Source organism: Canis aureus, chromosome 21 (assembly GCF_053574225.1).
Source record: "Canis aureus isolate CA01 chromosome 21, VMU_Caureus_v.1.0, whole genome shotgun sequence".
NCBI lineage: Eukaryota > Metazoa > Chordata > Mammalia > Carnivora > Canidae > Canis > Canis aureus.
Window position 1 is genome coordinate 956,287 of NC_135631.1, and position 25,525 is coordinate 981,811.

General features: G+C 57.0%; 1 protein-coding gene across 6 annotated transcripts in view; it reads right to left on the minus strand.

Annotated features, from left to right (window-relative positions):
• The window catches only part of SYT7 (synaptotagmin 7), a 58,869-nt gene that overhangs the window by 19,931 nt on the left and 13,413 nt on the right, over positions 1 to 25,525 (minus strand). The window contains exons 2-6 of one of the 6 annotated variants that reach the window (XM_077861863.1): positions 15,394 to 15,497; positions 11,162 to 11,241; positions 6,661 to 6,792; positions 5,517 to 5,744; positions 1,643 to 2,011 (exon numbers count right to left, since the gene is read on the minus strand). In XM_077861863.1, coding sequence (XP_077717989.1) covers positions 1,643 to 2,011; positions 5,517 to 5,744; positions 6,661 to 6,792; positions 11,162 to 11,241; positions 15,394 to 15,497 — 913 coding nt within the window. The remainder of the gene's footprint in view (positions 1 to 1,642; positions 2,012 to 5,516; positions 5,745 to 6,660; positions 6,793 to 11,161; positions 11,242 to 15,393; positions 15,498 to 25,525) is intronic. The other 5 variants (XM_077861864.1, XM_077861865.1, XM_077861866.1 and 2 more) reach the window with 5 other exon arrangements.

The following is a 25,525-nucleotide window of genomic DNA, read 5'->3' on the forward strand; positions in this document are numbered from 1 at the left end:
GCCGACCCCTGCCGTGAGGAATGACAAGTGGAGGAGGTGGGGGGTTGTGTGATCTCTAGTGATGGCCAGCAAATGAGAGGCCCATAAAGCCATGGTGGGTGCAGAAGTGCAGACAAAGGATGCTGGCACATGAGTGCTGCTCATCAAATCCCAGTCGACCAGTGGTGCAGCAGGCAGGGAAGAGTTGGTAAACAGAGGCTTTCCTGCATCTGGCTCCCTTCTTCCGGGTGCCTGGGGACAGCCCCCTGCCCTAGTCTGATGGTTCCTAGAACAGGAAGCAGGGTGATAGCTGTGCAAAGAGCAGCCTGAGGGCAGGAGGAGCAGAGGGGTGTGGGGGCCCTCTGGCTCCCTGTTCTGTTCAAGCCACAAAAGAACCAATTCCCTGGACTCTCCTAATCCACACCTGTGCCGCCGTATCTGTCCCAAAACAAACTACCACCAGGAGGCTCTGCTGGGCATCTTGTTTCATGAAGACACCAGCTGGATTCCCAAGGGTCTTTGGGTGGGGGAGAGCCCCTGCAGATGTGCTGCCTGGATGTGCCAAGTAGAGTCGGGGCAGCAGGTGCTGCCAGGCCAGGGCCACAGGCCATTTGCATGGGTGTGGGAAGCCGGCATGGCTAGGCCTCTTCTGTTGGGGTGCCTCTGCCAGGGGCAGGCCTCCCATCTGCCCTGGAAGCCTGGGCAGGGGTCTCAGCTGGAGAGGTAGGATGCATGGAGGGACCTGCTTGCTTTCAGAATCCACACATCTTGCCAGTGAGGTGGGCCTTGATACTGGCCTTCCCCTTCCTTATATTAGGCCAGAGGCGGCAAGTGGTATGAGGGAGGTCCAGGTCTGCCTGGGCTCTGAGAGTGAATGCAGATGCCTGGAGTGATGCCAGAGAGAGGGTGCTCTGGGCAGGGCCCCTACCTGTGTGAGGGGGACAGGGGCGGGACAGCATGTGACCTCGGGGAATGAGGAAGGGCTACAGTTAGATACCCTCAGTGATATGTGGTTACTTCTCAGACCTGTGCCCTTGAAAGAAGGCTCTGATTTAGAAAGAATGTTTTCTAATGCTTTGAGGGGAACATCTGAGGTTTATCCTTAGGGGATGGGTCATTCTGAGAGCTGGATGACAGGTGGCTACAGAAGGTCACAGAGGCAGAGGACAGAGCTGATGGCAGGAACCGGGGAAGTGAGAGGGAGGAAGGAAGTCCGGGAAGGTGAGCAGAGTCGGGTTACAGGGAAGAGGTATTTGGAGGGTTAGAGGCAGGGCCAGGAGCCCAGGTTTGGGAGGAGGGGAGCAGCCTGGGACTAGCAGCAAAAGGAGGCAGACCTGGTGGCCTCAGCAGCATTGTCCGGTGACTGTACTGACTTTTAGCAGGGGGATGTGGGGGTGTGTGGGGCTTCTCCAGGCCCCAGGAGGCACCGAAGAAGGGGAGCTGGGGTCCTCAGAGGGGTGGCTCAGATCCTTCCATGGGGGGGGGGGGCTTCAGGCAAGAGCCTCGAGCCACAGGAGGCTGGGGAGGGGTTGGCCAAGTCTGCTCAGCATCCTGCCCCGGAGAGGAGGCCAGGAGTTGTGCAGGGCCAGCCGCTCCCAAGGAGATGAGAGGAGGGAGGTTGGGTTGGGAGGAGGGGGCTGGCCCGCTCAAGGGGGGGACTTACAGGAAGGATTTCATGTCCAAGCCTCGGTTTCGAATCTGCCCCACCACGTGGTCCCAGCTGCCTGGGTTGGAGCGGCTGCGGCCACCGGCCGCCCGGTACTTGGAGCCGGCTGAGGCGCCCTGCCGAGCCTGGACTCGGCCGGAGGCCCGGGGGTTGGGGCCCGGCGCCGAGGCCATGTGGGCCTGCAGCTGGCCCAGGCTCTGGCTGGTGGTGGGCTGGCTGGGCTGCCGGCCCCGCTGGTGCTGGCTCAGCGGCTGCTGCAGGCTCTGCTGCCGCATCAGAGTGCGGGGTCGCTGGCATTTCGGTTCTCCCGCGGAGCTGGGGATAGACTCAAGGGTAGTGGCCGTGGACAGGGTGGAGTCCTCGAAACTTGGGGCAGGTGAAGGAGAGGAGAGAAAGGAGAAGCAGGTGAAGGGATCACAGTGGAGGAGAAAGAAGCCAAGGGTCAGGACTAGGAGGCCCCAGTGCAGGGCGCGCTCTGCTGGACCTCGCTGGGCCTCCATTCCCGATGTCGTTGCTGCTGCTGTAGCTGCCACCACGGTCCCCTGCACCCGCCTGAGGCCCCCGGGTCAGCCCTGCCCGGCCCACCCTCTGGCCTTGGCTCGGCTGGCGCCCGAACACCTCCTGTCTGAGCAGCTGAGGGAGCTGTGGAGACTGCGTGGTGAAGGCGTCCCCGGGGCCCTGGGCCTGGTGTGCCGAATGGCAGCGGGGAGAGGGAGATGGTGCCACTCCCTCCCCCGGTCTCGCTGGGGGATCCCAGGAAAGTCTGCCTCTGTGATCTAAGGACAATCGGCCTTTGGAGACACAAAGAAATCCAGGCCAGCGCAGAACTGGCCTAATAACGTGTGGCAAGTCAGGGAAAGCCAGCAATTCTTATGCTGGGGTCACGGAGGCTGGGGACGACGGTCTGAGGACACCCTCTGCCCTCAGACCTCTGCCTCGTGGCCAGGGCTGCCTCAGGACTCAGGCTTTGGTACCCATCTCTGCCCTCCTGCCTGGGTTCCTTGTTTCTGAGTTTCTGTGTCCCTTCCTGATATCTTGGGAATGACTCTCAGTCAAAGGAGGGACCCGGGGAAGAAGCAGATGAGGTGGGAGCCCCAGGAACCAAGTGTCTGGCCCCTTCGCCCCAATTCTGATGGAAAACAGGGTGACTATGCATTTGCAAGAGGGCACCCACCTAACAGGCCCATTGGCATCCCTGAAAAATGCTGATAAGGGGCTGGGACAGGCAGGAAACCGGACATGGCTGATTAGAGGCGGTAGGAGGTCAGAGTGATCCGGGGTTCAAGCCCCAGCTCTACTGCTTCCAAGCTGTGGCATGTTTTGGTGACTCAGTTTCTTCATCTCAGTGTCTTCATAAAATCTGGATGAAAAATCATCTCTGGGCTGCCTGTGTCAGGGCTGCCATGTGGACCAGACCTAAGGAGGTCAGGCCCAGGGACACTGTCAGGGCTGCCATAAGGACCTGATGAAGTCGGGCTAGAGCTCCCCTGCCAGTGGTATCTGCAAACTTCTCAGGAGACGGAGGTAGGAGGAGTCAGAGACCCCTGGCCCGCCCTCTTCCCAGGCAACCTGCCTGCTTTGCTCCCTGGCCAGAGATTTCAGCACATCCCACAGGCAGGGCCAGAGCCTCAGACATCCCAACCTCCTCCTCTGTCCCCTCCCTCCATCTCCCAACCCAGTGGTTGAGGGCAGGGGTTGGCACACTATGGTCTGTGGGCCACATCTGGCCTACCACCTGTCTTTGTAAATAAAACTTTATTGGAACACACTGTCATTCATTTATATCCTGTCTATGGCTGTGACATGCTTGAGTGGCCATCAAAGAGACTCTGGGGCTTGCAAAACCTAAACATTTCCTATCTGGTCCTCTGCAGGGAAAGCTTGCCAACTCCTAGTCTAGGACCACACGGTGGCCATGTACCTCCCACCGGGGCTGCCTGAGGGAGGGGCCCCAGGGCCCTTGGAGCTGCTTTCACCACTGCAACCAGACCTCAGCTTTGCTCCTCCCGAGCCTACCCTGGGAACCAAAGGACATCAGTTAGACTGCCCCTGTGGGCTAGAGAGAGAAAGAGAAAAAGAGTGAGAGCAAAAGAGTGAAAGTCAGAGAATAGTAAAGAGAGAATGAGAGAGAGGGGAGAGAGAGAGAGAGAGACAGAGGCAAAACATGGCTTTAGCTGGGAGCTGGGGGTCTGGAGGGGGCAGCAGCCTTGCCTAGCTCAGGCCTGGAGCCGGGGCTACCACCAGAGAGAGGTACAGGCCTGGCTGGCCAGGTAGGCTCACAGCTCCCTGGGGGCAGGCCAAGGCAGGGGAGGACGACACTTGGACGGCCTCCTCCTCCTCTTTGCTGACCTCATTTTGGTTTCCTATCACATCCAAAATTAGTCCAATTTACAACCTCTCAGTCACAGGAAACTAAAATTGGTGCCTCTAGGCCTGGAGCCAGCGGATGGCATGAAGGCTTCAGCCAGCCTGGAGTCTGTGGCCAGAGCAGCCTGGGGAGGGAAGTGTGCTGGGCCTGGCTCTCCAAGGGGGTGTGGGGCTTCCTTCCCTGACCTTACTGAGTCTCTGAAGCTGTTGTCGGGGGAGAAATCGGCCTGTGTGCCCTCAGGCCAACAAGCAGATAAGGTCTCCACACAGTGACCCTCAGTGGTCCCAAAGGCAGGAATCCTAGGCCTTCTGAAGAGAACTGGGGGCAAGAGTGGGGGGTGGAGGCACTGAATGGAGGCAACAAGGTGGCCCCCAGCTAAGGAGGGCTCGGGCCTTCTAAGTGAGAAGTTGCTCCCTTAGCTGAGAATGAAGCTGTTCTGATTGTTGCAAGTGGAGCCTGCGTCCCAATGGGTGAGAACGGTAGGAGTTCAAAGGATTTAGAGAGCCTGGGAGGGCTCAGCTGTGGGGAAATGGAAGTTTCTAAAAGCCAAGATGAGAATGAGGCTGCCCCATGGTAGGGGAGGAGAGAACATATTTTCTGCTGTGAACAGGGGCCAGCCCTATGTACATCGCCCAAGAGATGGACCATCTCGTTTGGCAAAACTCAGAGAGCTACTAAAAAGGAAACAGCTCTTCCATCCGATGTCCAGACCACCCCTGCCAAAAGAGAGAAGCTAGCTGCTGGGGAGGGGAGGGTGCTCAACAACCCAACCGCCAAGAACACACCACCCAACAGCTGCCAGCAGGACAGCTCGCTGCCCAAGACTGGGACAGCCAGTGGGGATGGCTGAGATGAGGATGGACCAATGAGGGTGGCCCAGATGCTCATGGTGGGCTTACAGGACAGATGGTGAGGGGGGCGGGGGCGGGGGAGGGTACAAGCAAGAGTGGGACAAGCCAATGGAGGCAACCTGATGGTCAAAATGGAATGGCTCAGCCTCTGGGTCTGGGGCCATTTGCTGGCTGTAAGAGGGAGGCTCAGTGGCGGATGGGTGGCATCAAACAGAGGCCAACTCCCCAGGGACGGGATGGTCCAATGGCTGAAAACCATGGGTAGTCCACAGAGGGATGACCTGGCGGCTGGGATAGGGAGTCCCGCCAATCAAAGAGAATGGGATGACCTGAGGACTGAAATGAAGCTGCCTGGGGGGTGGGGTGGGGGTGCAGAAAATGAAATGACTTGGTCACCGGCAAGGAAAGGGACGGATGGGGAGGATGGGGACAGCAGCCGGGAGGCTGAGATGTGACATCGTATGGCTGTTAGTTGTGCCCGATGGCAGGGATGATGTGCATCTCATGAAGCGATGGAATGAGCCAGGGGCCAAGGACGGCACCTCTGGGGGGGCAGCAGCGGGGCATGCTGGGGGATCCCCGCTGTCCCCCCGCCCCCTGCGGGCGGTCCGGCCTGAGCTTGGGCTCTGGTGGCCACAGAGCCATGACTCACTTGGACAAGTTGAGCTTCCCTGCGGCCAGGTGGCTCTGTACCGTCCGCCAGCGGCCTCTCCCCGCCTTGCCACTGCTGCCCGGCTCGCTGGGGGCAGCCCCACCGCCGCTTCTCAAGGCGTCCTCTCCGGGTGGCGGCACCGGCGCTGGCTTCTCCCCCGGCCGGCCTTCCCGCTCCACCGCCAGCCCCGCCGCAGCGGCCACCTGGGCGCCCGACAGGAGGGTGCCACTGAGGCACGCGGGAGGCAGCCGGCCAGAGGGGCGCCGGGGGTGGCGGTGGGGGGAGAGGGTGGGCCACACGTGGGGGTGGAGGGGCGAGGGAGAGAAACAATGACAGATAAAAGAAAGAAAGAGACAGAGAGAGAGGAGGAGAGAGACAGACGGACAAGAGACAGACAGAGAGAGAGAGAGAGACATCAGCGCTGCGAGTGGGTTACAGCAGAGCCTGCGGAGAGGAGGGGCCGGGCGGGCTGGGGTCAGAGAACAACGCACCACGACAACGGAGGGGCGGCCCCTCCCCACCGCCTGGGGCAGGGGCAGCGGGGGTGGGGGGAGGGCAGCCACCTCCAACTCTATCCCACAGGACAACGAAGGGTTAACGACGGAGGAAGAGCGGGCTGTCCAGGCCAGGAGGCCCCAAGGCAGGGAGAAAGAGAAAGCCGTGTTAGTCAGAGTTCATCACCACCACCGTCACCGCCATCACCGCCACCGCCACCACGACCACGACCACCGACCACCGACCACCACCACCGACCACCACCACCGAGCAGCCAGGGCAGCAGCACACAGCAGGGAGGAGGAAGCGAGCCACACCGAGAGGGGGGACCAACGGGCAACCCCATCCTGACTGCACAGAAGGGGGTGGGGGACCGCGGGGGGCCAGGGGGGAGCCAGGTGTGGCTGCGGAGGGGCTCTCCTGCTCAGCTGGCCCTGGCGGGGAGGGGACAGTGGAGACGGGTGGGCAGGTGAGGGGAGGCAGGAGGGGTTGCTCGTCTCCATGGCCAGCCTGCCCATGGGTGCACGGGTGGGGAGGTGGGGGGCGGGGATGGGAGCCGGAGGGTCAGTGAGGGCCAGGGGGGGAAGGGGGGCGTGCGCGGGTACTCGGATACTCAGTACATATGATCAAACCAGGTAAAGTCACTCACTTGAGGGACAGTCGTGGGTCGCCATAAGGGGCGTAGGGTGAAATGTTTAGAATAAACTCCTTGGGAGGATAGGAGCTCCATTTCTGCTGCACTGTGCTCTCATTGTTATTCCAAAAGTCTCTGTCTAGATCGCTGGAGGGGCAGAGAGAGGGGAGAAAACAGGGAGATACAAGAAGAAACAAGAACCGCAAGTCCTGCGGGGGTAGAGGGGACTGGGGGGGGCAGAAGAGACGGCCCCCACCCCCCCGGGGCAGCACACACAGAGAGCGGAGAGGGCCAGGGTCTGCTCCTGCAGGAGGAAGAGAGGAGGCAGCTGTGCCACGCACACACGCACACACGCACGCCCGCTCACACACGCGTGTCTGCACACGCTCACACACTTGAGGGCCGGGAGAAGCGACGCAGAAAGGAGGCGAGTTGCAGGTGGGCACACTGGAGCCTCACACCCGGGAAGCTGGTGGGAGAGAGAAAGATGGTGAGAGGCGAGGAGAGGGCAGGGGCTACAGGCCTAGGGTAGGATGGTGCGGGGAGCGGGAGAAGGAGAGGGTGCTGGTTTCTGGCTGGAGAGAGCTGAAAGGTAGATCAGACCCTGCTGTCAACTTGCTGGGCACATCCCCCCTCCTGGCCTCAGTCTCCCTGCTTGCCAAACCAGAACATTGGCTGCATCTGCTGGGGTGCCAGCTCTCCTACAATCGAGACCCAAGGTTCTCCCCTCTTCCATGCACCTCCACTGAGCCGCTCCTGGGGCTCAGCTGCCTGCCCATCTTTCTCCTCCTTCCATTGGCCCGAGGTCTTCCAGCCTCCTCTGCTCTCTCCCCTCCTAGGACACAGCCTTTGCATGAGCTCAGTGGGATCTCAGCTGAGCTGAAGACATTCTCCACTCATCGCAGATGTGGTGGTTGGGTCGTCCCCCAGAAAAGAGAAGCATCTCCAGGCCTCTGATCTTGCTGAGGATGTGACAGGTCACCCAGAGCCCAGCAGGTCCAGTGTTTTGGGCCCGTGTGATGGTAGCCTGTCTTTCTCTGTGGGGGCTGATAGGCAGACTCAGCCTCAGGTCCTCGACACGTACCTGAACTGCCAGCCAGGGCAGCCTCTCCCTGTGCCCTTGATCCTTTCCAAGGTGGAGCTGCTGGGTCTGGAAGGGACCCTCTGACCCAGTCTTCTCACCCCTTCCTGCCCTGAGACAAGTCATATGAATGCAGCAGATGTGCTGGCAGCACAGGGAATGTGGGGACTTACACTGGGGGTTGGCTGCAGAAGGCACAGCCTGGAAATCCCAGAAACCAAAGGCAAGGGGCTCCATCAACTTGTCAGGCTCCTGGGGCCCTGAGGGGCAGGCCTGGGAGCACAGGGAGAGGAAAGGCAGAAGGAACAGGCCACAGGAACATTCCAGAAGGGAGCCATGCCTGAGCCCTCAGAAATGCATCTAGGGGAAGGAACTGGGGGTAGGGGAGTTGGGGGCAGGGCTTGCACTGAGGCTGTGCCAACTACTCAAGGTCAAGGCAAGGGCCCTGTGGAGGGGGGAGGCCACTGGGAAGGAAGACACATCTCCTGAAGATGGAGCAAACATGTTCTTGGGAAACCTGCTTCTCTCCCCACCCCCTTACCATACCTTGACCTTGACCTTGACCTTGGTTCTTAGCCTCAGACTTGGGAACAAGGCAGAGAAGCTGAGCAGCCACTTCAGGCCCAGAGGAGGTGGTGGTCCTGGCCCAAGGGGGTGAGGACAGTGCCTGCCTTTCCAGAGTGCACCTCAGAAATGTCTCACAGGGACTCCGTACACAGGGTTCAAAGCCAAAGTCCTGGGCCAGTTTGTGAGTGGCACAGTGGAGGCTGAGGTGGGAGAGGCAGGACAGGCCTTCAGCCCTGGGAGGCCTGTCCCTGGGGATGCTGCCTCAACAGAAGACCCTTTTCCTGCCAGAGACATCCTTTTACATCCTCCAGTGTAACAGAGGGATGGAATAGTTGGAAGCCTCCCTCCCCCTGCCCTCTCCAGATCTCCAAAATCAAGGATCATCCGATCCTAGATCCTAGAGAGAAAGATCCATCAAGGTCATTTCTGCCAGGCTGGGATGCTGACTGTTGCGGTACTGGAAAAGATGATCTTTAATTTTAAAAGCTTGGGAAACACAGGTCCCTTTACTGTAGGACTTCTCAGAGCCTTTACTATGTCACTGAATACTGGTATCTCCAAGAGGGAGATAGTGTGCAGTTTTCCCCAAACTTATTTGGTCATGAGACCCATGAAACCACAGTGATTCATGGCATAACTATGAATCATTTATGGAGTGCTTTGAGGAACACAGTTTGGGAAATACTGCTAAAGAATGCAACTTCCCAGAATCCTTGACAAAAGATCCCTTCAGGGATCCCTGGGTGGCACAGCGGTTTGGCGCCTGCCTTTGGCCCAGGGCGCAATCCTGGAGACCCGGGATCGAATCCCACATCGGGCTCCCGGTGCATGGAGCCTGCTTCTCTCTCTGCCTCTCTCTCTCTCTGTGTGACTATCATTAAAAAAAAAAAAAAAAAAAAAAAAAGATCCCTTCAGGCATGCCTGGGTGGATGAGCAGTTGAGCGCCTGCCTTCGGCTCAGGGCATGATCCCGGTGTCCTGGGATCGAGTCCTGCATCGGGCTCCCTGCGTGGAGCCTGCTTCTCCCTCTGCCTCTGTCTCTGCCTCTCTCTCTTTCTGTGTCTCTCATGAATAAATAAAATCTTTTTTTTTTTTTTTTAGAAAAAAGATCCCTTTGGAGGAGGTCCTAAGTCCATGAAGAGATTGTGCAATGGGTAAGCCCTGCCTCCTACCGCCATACTGGCCCTGGGTCCTGGTTAAGAGGTTAAGGCCTAGGAACCCAGGGCATGGAGACTGGAATGGTGGCTTCCTTCCCGTAAGGCGGGGGTTCTGACAGCTCAGCGGGGTGGGAGCGGGCAGCAGCCCAGGGCTATAGAGAAGAGGAGATGGCCACTGTCTTAAAGCATCCGTGGGTGCTGTCCCAGCCTGCCCACTCTGCTGCCTGCCTTCCCCCTTGCCGGGCATCCCATCTCCTCTCACGGGCCCTTTCCACAACTATCCAGAACGCGTACATCCCAGGTTATGGCCACCGGCAGAGACAGGTTCCCTGGCCCAACAGCAAACTGGGTTAGAGGGGCCTGGTCTGGAGGTGGGATAGGTGCTGGGCTGGCCCCTCGTGGTCCTTCCCTGCCTTCAGAAAGCCTGAGGCCTGGGCTCTGCAGCAGCCCCAGAGACCTGCCAGTTCTCAGCTTTGAAGACTGGAGAGTGTGCAGCTGAACCCAGCTTCAAAGGCTCCCTGAGGCCTCCTCCCAAGCCTCCTCCTGCCCGCAACCTCAGCAGGCCCACCTCTACACTTGCCCGCCACCCCCTTCCAGACACACACTGGAAGCTTCTGTGAAGGCCCCAAGCAGGGTCAGAGCAAGAGATAAAAACAGAGGAGGAGCAGGGAAGGAGCCCTCGTGAGCCGGGGAGAGGGAGAAGGGAGAGCATGGATAAGAAGGGGAAACAGGACTAGGCTGTGGGAAGGGGGCAGAAGGGAAGGCGTGGGGCACGGATGGTGTGAGCCTTGAGTCACAGGAAGGAGTGGGGGTTAGGGTGGGGCACGGAAGGCTGGGCGGCTCTCCTTCAGGCAAAGCCCCTTGCTGGCTGGCTCAGCCCTGGCCAGGCTACGATGGAGGGGCACCCAGCCCTATATCAGCCTGACAGCCTCCCAGCGAAGGCCTGGGTTCAGCAGAGAGGAGCCCTCCAGAGAGAACCCTCACTCCCAGAGCTTCCAGCCAGGTGGGGTGGTAGGTGAGGGGGGAAGTGGCTGCCCTTGGTGGTCCCGGCGACCCTCTGCTAACTGGGCTGGCCATGGTGGTCTGTGGTAGGCAAACGTGTCTCCTTGAGGAGGGATCTCAGAGCACAAGTAGGGAGCCTGGCTGAGTCAGAGGCAGCAAGACAGGCCACAGGGACCAGGAGTGACAGGAGGGAAGAGTCCCCATTGTCAGCTTTCCAAGTGGCCCAGAACTGAGGTCTACTCCCCTTCCAAGTCACCCTCAGGCCATTGGTGAGGTCTGAAATAAGAGCCTGAGCCCCACCGGGAGAGGAGACCCCAGCCCAGGGGCTGGGGGAGGAGCCTGGATCCGCAGGACAGCTGGGATGGGGTGATATGATATGAGGGTAGATGGAGGGACAAGCGAGCAGGGTTGGGGGAGGAGGGAGACAGTGCTGGAAGTGACAGCTACCAGAAAGTGGAGCTCGAGTCCATGTAACATTGTGAGGCTCTGGGGGGCGGGGGTGGGGTGGGGTGAGTGGGCATGGGCACAAAAGGTGGAGCCCCGGAGCCACCCTGAGGTACCACAAGTGTGGGGGAGGGGGCAGGGAGAGACAATGGCCCCAAGGTGTGAGGGGAGACCAAATGTGTGTGTGGCCAGTGGGAGGAGGGGGAAGCTCATCCCACTTGGGCTGCCTGCGTGCTCCCACCCCAAACTTGAAGCCTGGCACCTACTTGATGGCCTTCTTCTCACTGCGCCCACGCCCTGAGTCTGGCGTGCCCACGGTCTCCAAGGAGTTCTTGTAGCGTTTGCCCTGTGGAGATAGCACAAGGGTCACTCCTGGGAGAGAGCACCGCACCCTCCCTACCTCCCCAGAACAGGTCTAGGTAGGGGAGGAGGCTGGGGCCCAGCCTTGGCAGCAAGGTCTGGGGCCAATGTATAAAGGTACCAACTCCACGGCGACCTGTTCCCTGCTTGGTAGCTCCTTGGCCCCATAAGGCTCGAGGACCTACTCCACCCCTTGACTGGCACCCCATCCCTGACCCCCAGGGATGGGGGCCCCTCCTGTCTGCCTGTCTCCCGGAGCTCTGGCCTGGCTCCCAGAACTACATCTCCCTCTGCCACCGACAGACGGCTCTCAGGCGCCTGGCCACATCACACTGGCCACGTCACCACCCCCAGATGGTGGGGGTGGCATCCTGTAGGGCAAGGTTGGCAGTGGCCAGTGACATCAATGGCAGGGGCAGAGAGAGGGCCCCATGCCCAGTCCTGTCCAGGACCATGTCCAGCACTGTTTGGGGGCTCCCTAGGGTCCTCCTGCCTCGGGCACTAAGGCAGGGCAGGGCTGAGCACTCTCCTTGACAGGATGGCAGCCTTAGGAAGAGAGGCTACCTGCAGGCTCTGAAGCTGGGGCAGCCTGGCCAGCACCCCCGGAGTTCCTCACACCAGCATGAGTAGGGGGAAAGGGCATGCAGGATGGGCAGGTGCTCTAGGTCCCCTGGCTACAGAAAAGGCCGGGGCTGCGGTGGGGCCTGGGCCTGCTGCTGGAAAGGTGAGCACCATTCACCTTCTCAGTTTGGGTTTCTAAATTTAGCTCATGCAGAGCCTGGCACCATTAACATTCCTGGCTGCCACCAAGCGTCCTCACGCACACCCATGGGCCATGGGCCTGAGCCAGGCCCAGGGCTGATGCAGGCAGTGGGGTGGTGGCAGCGCGCATGAGCGTGCACACACACTCACACACACACTGACACGTGCACACATGTTTCCCCACCATCCTGTCACCAACACCACAGCCACGACAGATTAGCCCACCCTCCCTAAAGCAAAATAAAAGCCACACCGTGGCCCTATGTTCCCCAACATTCCTGTCAACTGCAGCCCCTTCCAGGGCATGGGAGGCAGCCACTGAGGGAGACGGGCAGAGGTCGCGGGATCCCTGGGATGGTGTAGGCAGAGGGGGTAGGGTCCTCACTCCACCTCCAGCACCCCCAGGTCTCAGGGGCGCCTGGGTCCTGGTGTCAGCAATGCCATGTCACCCCGGTCAAGTCCCTATCCTCTCTGATCTCCTTTCTGAAAAGGAGTGCTGTCACCAGATGAGCCCCAGGTCCCTCATCTTTTCAGGCTCTCATCATCACAGATATTACTATTTCTCTCCTGACTTACTTCCATACCCCCAACCCACCCCCGGGGCACAAGGGGGTGGAATGCAGCCCCGAACGGCAGGGACCGTTTGGTCTCTAGTACTTGGTGTAGAAGCGGGTACCCAGCAGTTCTCAAAATGGGCCACATGGGAGTGCCCCCCTAATGCCTCAGTCCCAGGCTGTTGCCTCTGAGCCAAAACTTTAAGAGTGAAAAAAACAGAGCTGTTGGGTCCTCTGAGTCCACAGAAGCTGGCCTCTCTCAGCTCTAGCTCTGCTCTTTCCCATCATTACCCAGAAGTTCAAATCCCAAACAATACCCAGTCCAGACTAGGAAGATCAGGACCTGGAGCTGCCCCATGCTGGCAAGGGCCCTTCTCTGGGCAGGACACAAGGAGGAGCCCACACCCCATGCTCCCCTTCCCCCAACATCTCAGGCAGTGTGGGACAGGGAGGACCCTGCTGCCCGCCACCCCCGCCCCCAGCCCCTACACATCACCCCCTCTCTTCTTTCTCCCTAGTCTTGGCAGGAGAATTTGCCCTAGTCAGCACGTTCTTCTAAGGTGGGTCAGCTGCCCCTTCCCCAAGGCCAGGCACAGCTGAATGCGCTGTCCCCAGTGCTGTGGGGGACAGGAACCAGTGCGACTTGAGGGACCAGGGGAAGTCATGGGAGCAACAAAAGGAAACCCAGGCAGGGTCCAAGAGACACTAGGTGGCTCTGAGGGAACCCAATACCACCAGCCTACTAATCAGGGGGTTGGCCAGGCTGATCTGGAAAAAGCCAGCTGGAGATTAAGGAAGTTATTAATGTTTGGCAATGGGATCTGGGCTGTCGGGGTATCACATCACTGCTGCTGAGGGGACAGGCAGGCAAGGAGAGTCCAGGAATGGTGCAAGGGGCATCTGAGAGCCCCTCCCCTAAAGCACAGGGACAGCCCAGGCTCCTCAGATGGTGGTTGGGGTAGGGGAGTTGTGGCAGGGTTGGGGGGCTGGGCCACTCAGGGGGGAAAGTCAAAAGGGATAGAGAGACTGTGGCTTGGACCCCTGGGGAAGTTGCTGGCGGCTGACGGGGGTGGGGATGCTGCACATCTAAGATGCCCAAGGTGCTTCCTGTGCCTGAAGCAGCCCCCCTCCACCTGCTACAAACGTCATTTTGGAACACTGGTCCCCAGGTGAACTGAGTGGGGGAGAGGCTCTCACCACAACACACACACACACACACACACACACACACACACACACACACACTGCAGCACTTACCAGGAGAGGCCAGGACAGTGGGGATGAAGCAAGTGTCAGCTCACTCAGGTGGAGATCTGATGAGATGAAGCACATCCCACCACGCAGGGGTGAACAGACACACACATACTGTACCAATACCCCCAGGGTCGACACATTCAGCACAGAGACCCCCACTCAAGGTTACTGGCAGCGCCTTCTCATCCACCTTGCTCTGCCCTCAGATGCATACAGACAGACGGCCTAACAGGCCCTGCAACCAACCGAGCAGGGCTGTGGTGAGCATGTGCTCCGGCCCTCCCATGGCCTCTCAGGACACTTACATTCGCAGGCACATGGCCAAACCCCCTCCTCCACCTCCCCTAAAATTCCGAGACAGACGCGGATGCGGGAGATCCAGAAACAATGCGGGGCAGCCAGCCTGACTCCCTGCACCTGCACACCACCTGCACATGGGTTATGCCTGCACTCACATGTGGGGCACACGGGACACACGGGGCACAGCTTGCCTTCTCCAGGGCTCCTCCCCAGGGAAAGCATCTACCTGAAGCTAAGTGTCCCAGAATGAAGAGCCATGTTCCCAGTCCCTGAGTTTGCCTTTCCTGAAGGAGACAAATGGGGTTTGGGGCCTCCTAAGTCCTTCCCACAGTTATCTGCCCCTTCTCTTCCACAGGATTGGGGCTTGAAGCCTACAACTACAGGGTGCCCACCGCCACCGCCCTCCCCCCTCGTCCTTAAGGCCCTCTGCGTCAGGGCAGGGAGAGAATGGGGGGGGGGGTCTCAGCGGTGGCACCTGCCCCCACTCCCACCACTGTCAGTCGAGGGGATGGAGGTGTCCGCCAGGGATGCTTCTTCACCCTAGCTCCAGGAAAGGCCCGTCCACCTTTGGGGATGCCCCACTGCAGTCCCCAAAGCCCCCTCTGCACTTCTGGGCTGGGGCAGCAGGACCGGGGTGGGGGGAGGCGGGGTGTGGTCTAGCCTGTGCCCGTCCCTCCTCAGGGAGCAGCAGGCTGCGGGTGGCAGGGCAGACCCACCGCTCCTGGCTTCCCTCCCCCTCCCGGCCTTCAGGAGATGAATGACCCTCCTGACGGTCTCATTACTTATTGATGGCCTAATCCTGCTCGTTAATTCCCCAGCCCTCGTTAAAAATGAAAAGAAGCCATTTGTGCTTGTACAAACCCCAAGAACCAGGATGGATGTGCCGCACTGGGGGCGGGGCGGGCGCGCCTCCCACTGGGGGGAGCTGGGGCGGCTGGGGTGGCAGGGGCTGCAACTCCGAGGCACTGCGGCTTCTTTCAGTGGGAGGTGGGGCGTGTGAGCCTGAGGCTGCGAACGTGCTCGTGCCTGTGAGACTCTCTGTCCACAGCTGTGTCCCTAGGTGTGTGGTTCTGGGTGTACACGCAGACCTCTGGGCCCACACCCAGGCAAACCCAGTGCGCGCACGCATGTGAATTCCTACGGAAAGGTGCCTGACTATGAGAGCAGGTGGGTCATCTGCGTGTATCCTTGAGAGGATTCAAGAGCCCGAACTCTGGGGCGCGGGGTGCAGGGCCAGGCCCCGCCTCCGGGGCCCTCAGGAGCCTCACCAGTTTGCGCTGACACCAGTGGCAGAGGCCACAGAGGACGACGGTGACGCTAAGGCTGACGGTGATGATGGCAGAGACCAGCAGGACATCGCGGGTGGGCGCCCCTGGGGAGGACATGCACAGGTCAGACCCTCATTGGCCGGGGCCGGTGCCCTCCCTCAGCCCAGAGCCCCCCAAGAGCAATTACCCTACCCTTCCATCTGGCCCCCAAACTGGGAGCTCTGGGCCTTGCTGGCTGACCTTGGGAAGTTTCTTCCTTTCTCTATGACTCCGTTTCCTCAGCTGTAAAATGGGCAACTGTGCAGGTTGAAGTTCCTCCCAGGCTCTCCCTGCACGGGCTCTGTGTGAATCCAGATGATCCGCACCATCACCCAAACTTGACACCCCAAAGGGAGAGGCCAAGTATGCCCCCCAGCCCAGCCAGGCCTCAGTGGACACTTCTAATCCCCCTTAAAAAGCCACTGCTTCTGCACGGCCTTCCTGCCCAGCACCATTCCATCCCCTTCAATACTCTGAGCCACAACTCCAGCCCCATTTGCCCAAAGGGCTTATTACTAGTTCCTATAGTCCCTCTAAGGACATTTGCCCCATGGGCGCTAACAGACCCTCAGAAGTGTCTGGCCCAAACTCAACAGCAACATATGTAGTCCAAAAGTGAATTTCTGGAATCCTCTGACCCGCCCTCATCCCCCTTCAGCTCAGCTTTCCTTGGGCTGGAAGCCCACCCATGTACACCCTGTCCTCCCCAACCCTTATCACTGGAGCTTGCCTATGATGCTCCCACTGTGTGGGCTCCAGCCCCACCTACACTGTCTGCAGTGTCGTAAATGCTCTCGAGGGTCACTGGCAGCTTCTGTTCCAAGAGCTCAGGGGTCTTATACTTCAGAAGTGGCCATGTTGACAGACCTGTCCTGGTCCAAAAATCCCAGGTTTTTGTGCAAATCCCACCACTTGCTCACTGTGGCTTTGGACAAGTCACATAACCATTCAGTCTTCTGTGTGAATGCGATTAAACCTCCCTGCCTTCTCACAGGTGGTTGCAAACGTGAGCTCAAACCAAATGCAAGGCAGGCAAAATTTCAGAAATTCTCATGTGGGGGAGTCGAAAGAGAGCAGCACAGATCACACGTGCACTGTAAATATGTATGCACCAGGATGCGTCCTAAAGGCAAATAGACACTGTTTATTTACAGAGGAGCCTGCGTGGGCTTTTCGGTAACAGTGATGGTGGTAATTAAGAGTCGACATATCTGTCTGGTCCTGATTCCTGTGATTTTAGCTTCTAGGCTCCCAGTCTCTCTTGCTTGGCTGTGGGGCCTCATGGGGAAGGGCCGGCAGTTAGCCCAGCTCTCTGGACCCTTGGGGCTCTCTCCTACCACCATTCATTCTAGTGCTCCGGGCAGCCAATTCACCACTTGCTCCCCCGAGAATCCTGCTTGGGCCCCACTTCTCCCTTCCCAACTTCAAATGCCATCTTTGCCCCGTCCCCACCAGTGCACCTGCCAGGCCAACTAAGCTTCCTCCTGTCCCGAGTCCACAGCCTTGCCCCTGGGGAAGCCCTGCACCTAGTTCACTGTCAACTCCAGGGTGCACACAGCACCTAGGCACTCTGACCTGGGCAGCGAGCAGACCCCCAGGACCTGGTCCTGCTCTTCCCTCTCCAGGGTAGAGGAACACAGCTCTGCAAGATGGAGAGGCCACATCTGCCTCCGTCTTTAACCTCCAGGCTTCAGAGAGAAAGGGAGGGGGGCAAGATAAATGGGGAGAGTGATGGCCATCACACCATAGGTCATGCCATCAGGGCCCCAAGACTCGAGTCTGCAGCGAAGAGAGGGGCAAATGCACCTCCTGGGAAGGGGACCTGCGCTTTTTCCAGTTGTCTCCACAGGAACTGCCCCTGCCCTGCTGGAAGAGTCTGGGAGGGGGGTGTGATGTGGGCTGGGAAAGCAGGTGACCTTGCACCTTCCTCTGTTGAACTCACTTTTAAATAAAATAAATTCCATTTTTGGTCTGAGCTTTCTTCAACCACTATCTGTTAAGAATCCACCAGGGGGCACGAGGGACAGGCAAGATGCAAGAATTCAGCTAATTATTTCCTAGCATGTCAGGTGCCCCAGCACCAGTGAGTGGCAGACCACCCAGCCTGGGGCTCCAGATTCCAGAACACTCAAGAAAAGACTGAAGTGTGAGTGCAGCTTCTGCCTAATAGCTGAGTGGCCGTGGACAAGTATCTTAACCACTCATTGTCTTCCAGTAAAGACAACCCACCCCATGGGGTTACTGTTAGCACTGGGTAAATACCTATTATGATGAAGGTTGGTGGTGTTGGTTTTCTTTCAGCAGTAAGCAGAAGGCTATGGGAGCACAAATAAGGAAATAATTGCTGGACTAGAGGGCTATCTGGGAAGGCTTCCCTGAGGGGGTGGTATTTGGTGTAGTTTGGGGATGGTTGTGAGGTGAGTGTGAGATATTTCAGACATAGGGAACAGCAAGAGCAAAGGTGAGAAGGGAGGTGGGGGGAGGGTCAGACACGTTGTTTGAGGAGCTGGTCTAGGTTAGTGGCTGTGAAGTGGTGGAGGACAGGCTGGGAGTGGAGTGGGGCCCGATGGGAAGGGGCTTGTCTATCAGGCTGAGGGGCTTGCTGTGTTTTGTAGGACATGGGAGCCATGGGAGGTTTTTGAGTGGGGGAGAGGCAGGACCAGAGGGGGGTTAGCAAGCTCCTGATCTGATAGCTGTGGTGCTGGGGTAGGAGGCCATGCTCCAGGTGGGCAACTCTTAAAAAAAAAAAAAAAAAAGGCAGCAGTATTTCCCTGTTTCACATCTTGGGCTTTTGTAGAAAGTTCCATTTGAAGAAAAAGCTGTGTTGCCAAGGAAAGAAGAACCCCCTAGATGGGGGGGATCCAGGATCCCCCTCTGGCACGGGAAGGTGGCTGTCACCTTCCAGGCAAGGAGTCTGACTCCTCCCCCGCCCAGGCCTCCAGCTGCCCACTGACAGCCCTTGAAGCTGGGGTGAAACAAAGGCTTGTCACTGCAAATTGCATTGATGTGGTGACCAAAGGTGACGGTGTTCTCAGCCAGCAAGCGTTGTTGCCTTCGAGGGGTGCAAGCGTGTGTTCTTGCCTGCCAGCCAGAGTGAACCCATTCCCAGAGCATGGATCGCTATGTGTGGGGCTGGAAGGCACCTCTGCCATCATGGAGTCTGGCCCCAGCAACGCACAAACACTCTGGGCAGCCCCGTCAGTGACAAGGAGCTGCTTCGGCAGGAGGCAGGCCCTCCACCACCAGGCATTGTTAGGGAGGGTTGCTGTGCCTCATCCTGAGCCTAATCTGTCTCCCTACATCTCGCCCTGCCCACCTCCTGTCCCCCCTCGCTCCCAAGCCTGCCCTCCGGAGCTGCTAGGAACAAGCTGGCTCTCTCTGCCACATGACAGGCCTCCAAATCCTTGCAGACAGCTCTCATGTCCCCTTGCAGTCTTCTCCAGGCGAAGCCGCCCTGGCCCTTCTAACCCTTCCTCCAATGACATACATGGTTTCAAGTCTCCTTAGCATCAGCATATTAACATTTGGGGAAAGAAAATATTGTAGCCCTCGTCAGCCTTTGACAGGGCTGGGTTCCACGACCTATCCTTGGGCAGAGGAGACATCCTGGGTCCTTGGGGGTGAGACACAGACAAGGGCAGATGAATGATGCCAGGAGCCCTGGGCAGCAGGGTGAGCTAGGAGCGGGGAGAGCCAGCCCTCCTGGGTCCAATCCCAGGGCTGTCCTGGGAGTGAGGCGCAAGCTTGGGCACGCTGCTGCCCCTCTGCCCAAGCTTGTGGTGGGCATGTCAGCTGACCAGAGCTTGGGTTTAACGATGATCCAGTGGGGTCCTGTGCTCCTGACCAAGCCACCAGCTAAGGGGCTCTCAGGGTAAAGCCTGTGTGTTCGAGGAGGCAGCCCACCTCTGAGGCTGGACAACAGCTCCATGAGGGCAGGACTAACATTCTGTTCACCACTGTCTTCCCAGGACCAAGGAAGGAGCTGGGCATACAGCAGGTACTTGACAAAAGCTTGCTGAAAGAATAAGTGAGCAGGACCCCAGGCTTCTAGGGATCATGATAATAACAGAGGCTGCCATTTATTAAGCACCTACTGTGTACCAGACTCCAGAGTCCATGAAGGCAAGAGCTGTATCTGCTTTGCTCGTTCCGGATATTCTGTGATAGGCTGACATATGGGAGGTGCTCAGTAAATATTGTTAAATGTTCGGTACTTGCGTGTCATCCTACTTGTCACCAAGACAAGATGGGAGGGAAGAGATGGGAGAGGCTGCTGTGAGAGTTTGAGCCTTTCTTTTACACACACACACACCAGGGCCCCTTTCAATCTTCCCCCACACCATCTTTGCCTGACAATTTCTGACTTTTCTAGACCCAGATGAAAAGCACATCCTCCAGGAAGGTTTCCATAAGATCCCCAGTGGGAATTAATTTCTTCTGCCTCTGAGCTTCCATCACACCGTGCCTGCACCCTTCCTTTAGGGGGCAATGATTAAGTGCCAGGGCTCTGGAGCCAGACTCTCTGGGTCAAGTTCTGGCTCTTATTCTTCCAAGGCATGTGACCTAATCTTTGCTTGCCTTTGTGTTCCCTTCTGTAAATGGGGGCTAATAATAGTACAGGTCTCATAGGACAATTGTGAGGTTTAAAGGAATTAGCAAATATAATGCCTTAGCACAGTGTCTGACACAAAATAAGTAGGCAACAAATGCTAGCTATTATCATAGTATTACCACGTCTGCCCCGTATTAGAGACATCTGGGGCTGAGGCGCAGAGCCGGCGCTCAATGAGTGTTGAATAAAATACCAAACTAGATACACATCTAGCTCTTCCCCACAAGACAGCAGAGGCCAGGGGTCCTGTCTTACCCTCAGGCCCTGCCCTGAGGGCTGACCAAGACTGAAAGCACCAGTGAATGCCAGTGGTGAGGATCTACAGGGCTGAGGCAAGGGGGTTGGGGTGGGGCAACAGTTGGAAGCCAGGCTGGGCTTCAGGTGTGAACTGCAGACCTGAGCCTGATCCTTGCCAGGGCTCTGCCCCCATTCCCGACTCCTTCTCATCTCCTCAGCAAGCCATAATTTATGGATGAACAGAATCAAATAGGACTGCTGGCTGCTGGGATGCCCTGGGGAGCTGCTAGAGAGGGAATGGACTTCTGAGGGCATGCTCAGCAGCTGCCCGGGGGTGCGGGGGAAGAACAGGAGCCAGAAGGGGAAGAGGTACACACACGCCCAGGTCACCGACATGGACACCCATGGCTCATATACACACCTGCATATACCAGAGACTTACTCTTGGCACAGACAATCATGTGGCCCACACCCCACACATGTGCATGCACGTGCCCCAGAGACTCACCCCTCGCACAGACACCCATGCTCATTCGCACACATGCATAAACATACACCTATGCACAGATACCCATGTACACACAAATACACACACATGCCAAGCCTTGGAGACTCATACCATGCATGGACACCTGTGTTGACAGTCAAGCACACAAAGACGCACACGCACATGGCCATGGCCATGAGCAGATGCCCAGCCCCCTCTGCCATCCATGAGATCTAGATGTTCATATACTTCCTCTGGCCTGGAATTCTCTCCCATGTCCATTATTCATCTACTCAAATTTTGCCTGTCCTGAGGCAAAGCCGTGGGACAGCAAGAGGAGCTGGAGGCAGATGGCCTGGATTCTAGTCATACCTCTGTCTACAGCCAGTGACCCTGGGGTAACAGTGAACCCTGTACTCACCCCAGTGGTTCATCTTCAAGTGATAACAACCCCTGACTTCCCCTGCCGGGGTTCTGTCAAGATAAAATAATAGCTCACATTACCTGAGCACTCACTTTTTGTGGCCAGACTCTGTGCCAGGAAGTTTATATGAGATCTCCACAACCGGGTACCATTATCATCCCCATTTCACAGACGAAGAAACAGGCACGGCAAATTAAGGACAGGAGCCTGCCCTTCACAGCAACTCCAGCTGCCTCCCTCTGTGCTGAAGGATGTCCCCGCCCTCCACAATGGGCTCCATTGCATGACCCAGGTATGCCTAACTAACTTTTCTTCTTCCTGCAAGAAGGCTAACCCCTTTTCCACTTGGGCACAAGCTCTTCCCTCTGCCTGGAATGCCTTCCTTCTATCTTCTACTGTTAATATCCCTAAACAAGATGGTCTTCATTCCCTCCCACATTCCCTCCTCCGTAACTATGGCAATTCATCATTGTGGGTTAATAAGTAGCACTTTCTGTCTTTCCCCCACTGGAAACACCTGGAGCGCCAAGACCCCAGATCATTCATCTCTGTAGTCCCAGGTCTGGTACCTAGGAGAGGCTGGATAAGTAAGTGCTGAACAAATGCATGAAGTTGTTCAAGGCTCTCCAGGTAAGACTGCCTCTTTCAGGAAGCCCTTCCTGATGACAAGTGCTCACAGCAGTCTCTTCATTCTCCAAACCTCAACTAACTGACCTTCTGTCCAATGCCCTTTTCTTGGGGGTAGGCATCTCCCCCAAGCAGAGTCAAGGGGTAACACTGTGTCTCCCCATCGCTTGGGCTCCCCCATGGTCCACAGCCCAGGATACAAGACAGAGAAGCTGCTTGACATGCTGGAAATCTGTGTACACAGATGCTTTCCCTGAGACTTTGCTTTCTCTTGCACCCTCGGCTGATGACACGCACACTCTCTGTATCTAGGCCTTCCAAAGTTGTCCCATCACCCCCACACCCTCCCAACCTAGACTGCTTTCCTCTTTTTAGATCTTACCAATACCTTTCATCATAGTCACTCAAGTATGCTCAGCATTGAATCATGTTTATAGTCTTCGGCACCCCTCTAGAGGTAAATATTCTCGTGCATGTTTTACAAAGAAACAGGCTCAGAAGGGTTAAATACTTGCCCAAGGGCACAGAGCAGAAGAGAGGTTAAAAAAAAAAAAAAAAGGTACCAGAGACAGGGCCCTGGGCAAGTACCTGAGTTACTTCAAGTGCTTTAGCGACTCCGCTCACAAACACCCTTCCCAGGGATCCTTCCTCCTCCAATGGCCCAGCCCTCAGCCTCAATAAAGCACCCTCATTAGAGAGAGGCTCAGTGCACCTAAACATCCCCAGAACAGGCTGGGGGTTGGGCCCCTGGGGCTAGACAACGGTGAGCCTGAGCAAAAAACAAAGAAGGGTGGGGTAGCCCAGGACTTGCCCAGGGCCCTGTCTCTGGCACTGCCTAGGGCACAACCACTATTCCAGAGATAAACCAGAGTGATGTTGGGGGTGGTTGGGGCTATATCTGCCAGTGCCTTCCTATCCTAATCCCACCTCCTCCCACTTGATTCTGCACTACTTACGACACAGCATGCCCCAGCACCTCCCCCTATCCTTTGCTGGCTGCATAATGACGTTCAAGGTGGAAAGCAGTGAAATCTGGAGTCACAGGTTTCCAAAGGAAGCACCCCTCTATGTGCATGCTGAGCAGATGGAAATGGGGGGGAAGGTGGGAGAGCATTTACAAGTGCAGAGCCTACCAGCCCTAGGACTTCTTGGGCATGGGAAGGGGGGACATTTTGGTACCTATCCTACCTTCCTTCCTCCTCCTGACCCAACATACATACACAAAGCCAGAAAAAGGCAGAATTGGGGAAAAAGCAACAGAAAACCAAGGAGCAAAACTCTGAACCTACATAGCCACGCAAAGCTCCGGGCCTCCTGTCATGCTGAATTTTCTGCCCTCTTTTTACTCTGTAACTCCCTTCAAGCTACCCACCTTAGGAGAAAAGAAAACAAAGTGGGCTGGTAGAAGGAAAAGGAGGAGAAATAGAGCCTGGCATTCATTTCCCAGGAATGCTGGGCCTCCACCCTACCACCATGCCCCCTGGACAGTCTCCCTGAGTGTTCAATGGAAAGCCAAGGAGACCTGGGGAGGGCACAAGGCTGGTGAAAGAGGAGGCCCCAGGGGATTGTTTTGGAAAGTTACAAGTAGCTGAAAATAGGGGCTTAGCAGGAGCAAGCCTCCTCAGCCTTGACTGTAATAAAAACAGATAATGCACGAGTGAGCTAGGGAGAGTGCCCTGGCAGGGGCCTCAGAGGCCGGCTGGGATCTGTCCGCGGTGCTGAAACAGGTGCCAGCTGCGATACCCCTGGTTTAGAATTCAGAGGAGATGCCAAGTGAGTAAACAGCGAGTGAAGGATTGTCTGGATGGGCCAGGAGCTGTTCTAGCAAGAAACTGGATGGGGACATGTCAGGATCTACCAGCACTTCCACTCCTCATCAGGGGAGAAAGGCCTGGTGAGCTACAGAGGCCTCATCCATGCCTTCTCTACCCTGGCTCTCTTTTCCAACAGAGAGCATTGCCTTGTAATAATGGCTCCCATTTTTTCAGTGAAGAAGAGTTTACAAAGTGCTCTGGAGTTTACCTATGGTTTCATATCTCTTGTCATATTTAATGGTGATGGGGTATATTCTATCTGGTGACCCCTCCCCTCACCACAGCCACTCCCAACTCCCACAATTCCTAGCTTAGGGAAGCCTGGTATGTCTGGCTTCAGTCTTCAGCCTCAAAAGATGGTGTGCGTGGATGTGTGTGTGTGGAGAGGGACCATATGCAGACTCTAGAGAGCTGCTGAGTCTGGAAGTCATGAGGGTCAAAGGCACCCAGGATAAACAGGATCAGGTGCCAGCCCTGAGTTAGCTGGGAATCAGCCACCCTCCCCAACCACCCTAATCCAAAGCTGATGATCCACCTGGGCAGCCATGACAATGATCATATCCATCACAGCAGCAGGAGCCTAGGAAAGGAGGAACTCAGGTGGAGGGCTTCTCCATCAGGATTGTGGAGCAAGGGTAGGATCAGGGACATGTGAAGATGAAGTGCAGGCCTTTACCACTAGTTACTCCTATGAATAATGCATTGTTGTGCTTTGGCCTAAGTCAGCATCTTATTGTTATTAATAATACACTGCTGCAAAGAAGCTGAGGTTGGAATGGTATGCTCTATTTTATTTGAGGATCTCAGAGCACTTAAGAGTTCCTCATGCTGATGACTCAACTCTTGCTCCCCAAGTCAAAGGCTTCCTTACAGGCCAGGGCACCTGTCCTGCCACAACACACTCCCACCTGATGCTTAGAGCCTCAGAGGCTAGGGGTCTTCCATCCTGGGATTCAGATTCTTGACTGGGGTTTTGGTGGGGGAAAGGGTACACTTAATCTTTGCCAGCTCAAGGGCTCTCAGAAATAGAATGGAATGTGAAGCTGCTCCCAGGGATGTTTATGAAGGAGGGAGAAAACTAGTGGAAATCCAGCTGGGAAGAAATGGTTGGAGAGAGACCACTGGGGATCTGAAATCCAGTTCTGCCATCCACTGTGTCACTGTGGGCGCGTGGCCTTAGGCAACAAACTCAACTCTCTGGTCCTAAGTCTCCTCGTTAGAACGTAAGGCAGGTGGCTGAGATTCCGTCTGGGAGGTGCCATTCTACCACATTCTGGGGTATCATTTGCACCGTAATTGTTAGGAGGGAGCCCCCCAGAACAGCCCTGAGATCTGTCCGTGGTGCTGAAACAAGTGCCAGCCGCGATGCTCCTGTCCTTGGTGCTGAAATCCATTTTGGTCCTGGGACTGCTCCCTCCTCCAGGCCGACCTTTGCATTGTCCCTAACAAGCAGGAGCCAAAGGACTGGAGCTGTTTTCAGAACTGCAGCATAGTGATCCCACCTTCCTGTGCCAATTCCTCCCTGATCAGCCAGGACCTGAAGCTACGGTGGTGACCAGGAGACTTCAAGAACTCTCTTTCCCCCATGAGGTCCTCAGATGCCGAGGACCCAAGTTAGCACTCAACTCAGGACACAAAAAGCCTCCCCACTGATGTAAATTCCACCTTCCATTCCCTCAAGTGGAGCGCGCCGAACTACTTCCTGGTAGCTGGTGCGGGCACTGTGCTTAGAGCAGAAACAAAAGGTTCCCAGCAGTGGCGTTGGGTGGACAGGGAAGGAGTGGCCTACAGTCCCCCCCGTCGCTGCCCCCTTACCCATGGGAGGTAGGGGGACAAAATATGGCACTCTGAGCTTGCCGCGCTACCCAATAACCTGCACGTTCCAGGCAGCG